General features: G+C 38.6%; 1 protein-coding gene across 1 annotated transcript in view; it reads right to left on the bottom strand.

The window, feature by feature from the left end:
• grik2 (glutamate receptor, ionotropic, kainate 2) overlaps window positions 1–8,523 on the bottom strand; it is a 127,665-nt gene that overhangs the window by 59,352 nt on the left and 59,790 nt on the right. Inside the window, exons 5-6 of the mRNA XM_025061552.1 lie at window positions 6,330–6,430; window positions 4,250–4,423 (exon numbers count right to left, since the gene is read on the bottom strand). Coding sequence (XP_024917320.1) covers window positions 4,250–4,423; window positions 6,330–6,430 — 275 coding nt within the window. The remainder of the gene's footprint in view (window positions 1–4,249; window positions 4,424–6,329; window positions 6,431–8,523) is intronic.

The raw sequence follows: 8,523 nt of genomic DNA, 5'->3' as shown, positions 1-8,523 counted from the left end.
CAAAAGTGCACATGTATATGCAGGAATGTTGATTCACTGACAAATTGAATTTAAATAACTGGTCAAATACTTTGGCAGTACATCCAACGGTTGAAGTAGGTGGTGTACAAGTCTACTTGTATGTGTTAGGTTTGAGCTCCAGAAAAACCCTGGATGACACAGAATGACTCACTGCTTTGTCTCAGTGCTTGTGGAGTCACTGCTCCTCATCCTCTCCACGCTGCCTCTGGCCACTGCAAGTCTATTATTCCAAGGCCAGCTGCTGGAATAATGTCCCAGCAAAGTGTCACTGCCAAATTCCTTCCTCTGCATGTGAACAATACCAGAGCCAGATCCAAGCCTGTGAGCCAGAGAGGAACTGAGACTGAGAGGTGGCTCCACACACACAGAGAGAAGCAGATGGAATAAAGCAAGCTTAGAAAGCCCTAATCTAAGAGGGAGGAGAAACACACAGTACGACCACATGATACCAGCTTCAATTGTAGGGTTGTGGCCAAATTGTGCCATAACCAAATATTAGCCACCTGCTAATGAGAATTCCTTAAACAGCTTGAACTCTAGACAAAGCTTTTGGAAGCATCTCAAACACAGAACCGACCGTGGGGCATATTGTGCAACGAAACACAAAGTCTGTGACTCTATGTGGTCTTAAGCTGGACATCAATCGGACTACATAAGAAGATGAGACTCTGTATTTGTCATTGTCCAGTCACTGTACACACAACATCTGCATTTAGATCATCCATAGAACCGGAGCAGTGGATGACACTTTGCTTGACCTGGAGAGCAGGAGCGAAGCAAAAGCACTGCCAAGGCCAGAACACAATCCTCCAATCACAAGCCAGATCTTTTAGCGACTTAGTCTCACTGACTGACTGACTGACTTAACTTCTCCACAAACCTTATCTCAATTTGTCACCTTTCCTGAAATGATCACAAAGAATTCCAATAAATTCCTACAGTGTTAGATTTGTTTAAAATTATGACAATTCTTATCCAATACAAAGTTCATCTGTTCACATGTCTGTATTAAACGTGTCTCCAGGTGTTCATCTGTGATTGAATATTATCCAAAATAAGTCACAACAATTAAAACTAATGTATTAAGTATGTAGTTGCAAATTGCTCTTTGTCGTTGGCTTACTCGATGAATTCCCTTTTCTACCAAGTTCTGATACTCAAACAATATGAATCCTGTCTTATGTCTCATGTCTGGGTGTTGTTTTTTTTTTTTTGTTTTTTACATCTGTTTTAATCTGAATTGGAAATGGTATCTGTCAAAAAGAAAATAGCTTTCCATCACCAACCCATTTAAAATGTACCCACAGGTGAAGCACATTTATGGTAATATGGAAAGAGAAAAATGCAGCTCCAGTGTGGCTTTGAATACCAACTGTGTTTTACTGACAACAAGAACAGAGACAACCTTGAAGACTTAAATGTCAGTCCATCTGCTCGGACCCCGGCTGAAAAAGTGAAGTCTGCACAGTGCAGCATATGCCTGGGAGATGAATACAGAATTTACAGTCATGCTTGAGTGTTTTTTTAACTGCAGTGCACGCAAGAATCAGACAGCAGCTGCACCAATTAACAAGAAGAGACATTATGGTAATGGGAGAGTGAAGCTTGTAAGGTCACCGTCGTTGCGAATGTTAAGCCGTGACTCTGTGCAAGAAATCTCCGTCACCACAGCCACAGAAGACGACATGAAGGAAAGGAGTGTAGGATAAGCTGAGCTGATCTGTCACACAAACACATGAACGGGAAGGGAAAAAAATGAAATCATTTTAAAAATTGACTGTATGAGATGATCAATTGAATACATGAGTTGGAGCAGTGACAGAGAGAATAAAAGGCAAGGATCCAATTATAAAAGGAATGAAATGATAAAATGTCACATGAAAAAAAGATGCTATTAAGACATTTTCAAAGAGAGAGCTCAGCAGCAGACACCCACCAAGGTACAAGGTATGAATAATAAATGTTCGGAAAATGGTATTATTGATTTTTTTTTTTTTGTAATTTTGCATTATCAAACCAAACTTTAATTTCAGTTTCAATAATGAAGATACAGTACAATGGGACCCAGTGGAGGTGCAGCCTCTGCACCGACTGCTCACTCAGTTCAATCTGTCACGATCCGGCGCTCCATAAGTTACATCACATCAGCAGTTCACCACTTAAGCACGCTCACAACCGTAAATACCGCTCACAAATGAAGCCGTTCATCAAAGGTTTATGGAACCTTTCACCATGTCAATATGCATTAGCTGCTGACTGATTGCCATTTGTCTAATTAATCAGTCTCCACCTTCAAACTCATATGGCATTAATTCACTGATGAGCAGGGTCACAGCACACTCAGCCTGCATTAATCTTTGCCTGTCACTGATCCAAAAATAAGTGCCTGGTCTGATGAGTTTCTCCATCACAGCACCGGGCCAAAGATGATTTTATTTTTGTTTAGCCTCGTCCAGGGGACCTAAAACATCACCTCTTCGATTTCACTTCAGATTGGAATCCAGTGGCTATAAAAGTACTTGCTGACGGTCTTGTGTTAAAGAAAGGTCCAGTGATTACACGCAGTACGTTTCAGGTCCCAAGTGGGAAACGCCATCGATTCAGCCACAAATCCCACCAAGGGTCTCAGACTAAGACGTAGGATCTGATATCAGTCCAGAAACCTGATTCCGCCGTAACCTGGTATTTTAGAAATGAAAAAAGGAAGGGCAATCTGTGATTTCCTAGAGCTAAGCCACTGCTTTCAATCAGCAGCCAAGGGTTAGCAACTTCTGCCATTTTTTTAATACCCGACAACTGGACTCAGACTAAGCAACAGCAACATTTAACACCACAGTGCCTGGGGAATAAAATACAAGCATTCTGTTTCTCTTCACCCACCCTCGGCCCTTTCATCTTCATCCACCACACCCATCTTACATGTCTCCCCGCGCACGATCACTCTCTTTTCCATCTTCCTCCTCGTCTCTGTTGTGCTGATGCCTTTTTGGCAGAACTCCCAGATAGGGGTTTGGTATGAAAACTGCATGGAAGAGCAGTTATTACAGGCAGCGTGCTCTGATCAGACACATTTCAGATCAGAGAGAAAGACACTCCTCTTATCGCACCCAGAGGCTCACTGCTCAGGGCACCGAGGTTTGCTGTGTGACTCCCACAGATGACAGAAAAGTTAGAGCAAAAAGTCAGTGCACATACCCCAGAACAAGACAGTCATGTCAAGAATACTGTTTTATCACTTAAACAATTTCATATCTGAAGTAGCGCTGCCAGCCAACAAGGAAGTGGTGAAGAAAAAGAAAAGAATAGTTCAAGAATTTGACTTTTATCGACTGCACCACTGCTCTGTTACAGTCTTAATTCCACAGCGAGACAGAACATGAGATGCTTCACAACTTCATTAAAACTCATAAGGCAAAAATGCTCTGTGTAACAATAACGTAAAGCACCTCTGCAGGTGATGGAGGACACAGGTGGAGACAAAAATAACAAACAGGGTGGAATAAACAAAATTGCATATGAATCCCTGCAGCTAGAGTGGATTTCACCATTTTAGAGCGTTTTATTAAAGATAGTGAAAGAAGGTGAGAGAGATTAAAAAAAATCACAGTTTGTAAGGCATTTTTGTGTGTGTGGTGTCAGGTACATATATAACATATATTTATACAAGTTCTGAATCTGACCAAGCTTTAATCTTTTCTTTTAACCATATTAAACCACATTTTATTTTTATTTATTCATCCTAACTTGCACAATGTGTGTTTTGGCTGTGACTGAACAAATGCACAAACACTAATATTTCCATTGCGAACTTCATTTTCTAAATCGAGAAAAAAAAATTCCACTGTGCCGTTAAAACTTAAGGGTCTGGCAAGATAGTCAAGAAAAGGAACAAACAAATTTTAAAACCTGTCTGAAAACTGAATCCAAACTACATCATTAAATATTAAGCATAATTGCTTTAACTGTCAAAAGCTCTTCACAGAACATTCTGCATGTCAAATTCTGCCTGCTCCTGCATAAAACAAACACCGTAAAAATATTTTAAAAAGTGTTTGAGTCATCACAAAACTACCTGACGAGCACAGTCACAGTAAACTCAAACAGCAGAGAAAATCTGCAAACCAACCTCTACTCTTTACGAGATTTCCACATTAAACAAAAACAAAAACAATAATAGACGGAGCTGGTGTTTCTCTGAGCCAGAGTTTATAATTAAAGGCAGACTTACAGTCATAAAGCCGTCCAGGAGACCAGAGTCAGGCTTGGGCGGAGCCTGTAGTCGCTCCATGGACCATTTCTCAATGATGGAGGCCACTTGGCTGTTCTCTGTGTTCAGGATCCTGAACCCTGTCATGTTCACTCCACTGAATCGGTAAGGCTCCACATCCAGTGCAAAGAGATCCTGGAGAGTAAAATATATGTCAGAGCAACAGCCTAAATATCTGACTAACAGTAAAATCATTTTAAATAAAAGGCCGTGCTCTGTTTTTCTGCGCAATATGAAGACTTAATACAATTATGTTACATAGCTAGTTCTGATTTAATAGTTTCCTGATTTAGGAGCTGAGGTCACAGATGACTATTTAAATCGAATATTGGTTTTAAATCAATGAAGCCTTGGTTCAGTGACACTGAGCCCAAGGGAACCAAGAAATGAACATGCTATAACTCAGTACATGAGCAGAAATCCCTCTCTCTGGCTCAGTGAACTTTATATTCAAACTGGTCCAAATTTCAGCTGACATCGTGGTGACCCAATTGGGTCAGTGATCAAACCTCTCTGCACTGCATAAGAATAGGTACACCAAGTGAAGAATGGAGAGAGATTTGGCAGAAAAGGAGCTGCCATATGTGGCCTCGGTATGTCTGGGATGTTCCCTCTGTTGGGAGAATTAGGCTGTCAGCAGTAAAGTCTGTCTGCCAAATAAAACAGTGGGATAAAACAAGATACCCCTCTGTCTTTCCCACCTCCCCTCGTCCTTATGTGTGTGTTTGGGTTTCACTTTAGTCGTGGTGTAAGAGTAAAACACTTAGTCACCTAGTACATGATTAGACTAAACAGATTTTGCCGACACAAGAAATGTAAACATTTAGGTAAAAATGAAGAGTAAACATTTAGGATAACCAGGGAATTAAGGTGAAATGTAAACCTCAATGTTAATGTAATCATTTAAATCTCAGTAAACAAAGTCAACTTTACATAAACATGATGTATTAAGGGTAAAGTATTGTTTCAGCATTAAAGCAACAGAACAGTGATTCTCAAATGGTGACCCTTGACCCACTGGGAGGACTGGCTGGAGAGCGACACATTTTTTTGTTTTTCTTTTCAGGCACTGACTCCTGATATACTTGTTTTGTTGTTTATTTACTTGTTTATGTGATTATCAGTTTTGTTTCATTTTGTTTTATTTGAGTATTAAATTACATTTATGTTAAAATGGAAAATCCACTTTATTTTCTTTATTTTCTTTGCATAAATTGTTCTTCTAAATCAAAGGGACATTTTGCTTTGAATATGACAATATTATGTGTTCTAGCTGACCAACTATAATATATGGACCAACTCTCCAAATAAAACAGTGTTCACTCCTAATGATTTTCCCACTGTCTTTATCACTAATCCTTAGAAGAAAAGTCCTTAACGTGAGTTTGATTTTCAAAATTATCCCTGACCTCAGGAAAGTCATTCTCCTTAGAATCATGTTGATCTGCCTGTGTACACAGTCTATGAACAAAAATAATTAATAAGTAAGACTGGATTTCTTGAACAGATTGATCTGTTTTGGACTTTAAAGTCACACCGTTTAATAAGGCTACAATGTCATTATTAATAATTCTGCCAATTTATCACATTAATTCCAGTTAAAAATCAGGTTGCTGCAACAGCACAGGAAGATAAAAAATAAAATTTGACTGCGGTTGTGGAGAGAAATCAAATATATAGATAATGAATACAGAGGAGGAGGAGGAAGAAAATGATTAAAATAAGACAGATGAGCAATAAATGGAAGATGAGAGAAAAATAGGAAAATAACACAAACCGCACTGGAGGGAAAAAATAACAGAATAAAATAAAACCTATGCTGATGCTGTGAAGGATTACACCATGTCTGTGATTTGGACTCTAAGGAACATAATGAAGAAAAAACAACAAATAATCCAGACAAATACTTATAATATATAATAATATAAAGTAACATATAACACAGAAGGGCTCTGCTATCTGTTTTCTGTCATGCAACCAAACAAAAGTGTCATGGGTTGAGATTTGTTGAAGTGTCGTGCAGCTGATTTTTCCTACTTACCAGTGTGGTGAAGATATAGTGATAGTACTCCGTCATCATACCCATGGCAAGAGCCTGGGGACAAACACGACACAGAGAGAAACAAATGAATATTATTTTTTTTATTACATTGTACAAACATTTATTTTTCAGATTGAATTCTGTAAAGGAGACTGATTTGTTGTTGTTTAACATGTATGTGATATAGCAGACCACATCACCTCTGATTAATAGAAATAAGTGTCTGGTACTAAAGCACTGTAAAAGTGATGGATTGTATGCTGATGATGTGAATACATTTCCACGTGACACATTCATTTTCAGAAAGAGTCAGACTTTTGTCATCTTCCTCAGATCAATAGTCGTCTTCTGAAAGCAGTGCAGTAAGTTCACTGAGGATGAATATGTACTCATTCACATTATTACCAGGGTAATGTGACTCTAAAAATACACCTTTGAGATTTAATCCTAAAAGGAGAACCACCTCGCCCGGTATTACTCCATTATGATTCACACAGTGCGTCGAGGGGCTGGCGACATGCCAAACAATTTTGGCTGTATGGTGTCGTCAGAGTCGACCTGCTGTGCTGAGACCCACTAAAGCAATATGAATGAGAGATTAGGGCTGAGTTCGGAGGATGATTAAACAGGCAGGGAGGAATAATGGTTGGCATCAGGTGAGAACTCTTCAGAAAGTCTTTACTCATTACCTTCCACCACAGGACCAACTCATTCAGAGGCTACTTAAGCAGTAGCTATACCTGGAACTTGTGATGAATGAAGTGTTTTGTTTTTTTTTTTAAATCATTGAAAATATAATTAAAAGACAAGGACTTTTTCTTAATTATTGGAGGTAGGTGGACAATAAAATGTAACTGGAGCATTTAAAATATTTTAAACAAACAATGTGCAACCCTGAGATCTAAAGACTGGACACCAAAGTAACCAGTAGTATGTTCACAACCCAGTAAATGAGTGGTTTTATATGATGTGTTTTTCGTTTATAACTGCTAAAACAGTAAAATCAGCATGAAAATTCCAAGTACTCTAGTGTGTATTACAGAAATGCCAAACTACTGGTTATTTAGTAGAAATAGGACTTGACATGCAAAACAAATGCTTTTAATATTAATCCAAAGTAGTATGAAAGTAGATTTAAACAGTGGGAGCAGTCTTTGAGAAGCGCTGAGTGGCCTGGTGTAACTCGGCTCAGAATGGGTAAGCAGACATTCCTAACACTCCTCTGAACTCACAGGCTCAGACTGACAGCTGTATACCCAAGATATACTGTTGACTTTGAAGTGTGGTAAATGTGGTACTTTTATAAAGTGTAGATATTAGTTCAGAAATGTTCTCATCTCAGCCACAGTCAGATGCAAAGAGCAATTTAGGTTTGAGCGCAGGCTGTACAGACAGCAGGCTTTTAGCCAAACATGAAAGATCATCAGACATTAGCAACAGAGTCCGACAGCAGCAGAGCTCTGAGTAATGTGAGTCTGACTTTGAAAAAATAAATATTCCAAACCTAAAAATCAACAATGTGTTATTTGTTTAAAGCAATGCAGCTTTATATTAAATTAATTTCCACACTTAACGTCCATGCGTTCAGTTTAATGGGCTGATTTTTTGATTATGTGTCATATTAATGTTATGTTTTATTTAGTTTAAATACACAAGAAAATATAAATACATAAAGTTCTACAGTATTTGTAGCAAATTTTTTCTCTGACAGATGATAGAAAATGGAGGAGAGGACTTTTCTCTGTTTTGAACATTTAATGATGGCATTACTTCTACTGTCAGGAATTCTCTTTGACGCCTTGACCTTCAACACCAATCTACTATTTAGGAAAAGGGACAGAGGATCACTTTAATATTTAATAAATTTTACAAACTGGACCAAACAAAAGCTTGCTAATCAAGTTAGCCGCTTCAAAGCTTATTAGTTTTTGACTTAATCAAATTTGTCTTCTGCATAATGAAGATAATATTTTGAGCTAAGAAGATGAGAAGACAAGTTCAAAGTCCAACTGTCCTTATTGACTGATGTGTCTCTTCATTGTCAATATTGTGTTTCAGGCTAACAGGCAGGTCCAGGGTTCGTTTAGGTTGAATGTATATTGAAAAACCTGACAGCCATGATGCACAAGACACACACACACACACACACACACACACACACACACACACACACACCCGCTCCAGACGAGCCGCG

Source organism: Cynoglossus semilaevis, chromosome 13 (genome assembly GCF_000523025.1).
Source record: "Cynoglossus semilaevis isolate Cse_v1.0 chromosome 13, Cse_v1.0, whole genome shotgun sequence".
Lineage (NCBI taxonomy): Eukaryota > Metazoa > Chordata > Actinopteri > Pleuronectiformes > Cynoglossidae > Cynoglossus > Cynoglossus semilaevis.
Note: the sequence above shows the minus strand (reverse complement) of the source record. Positions and strands in the feature narration are given on the sequence as shown.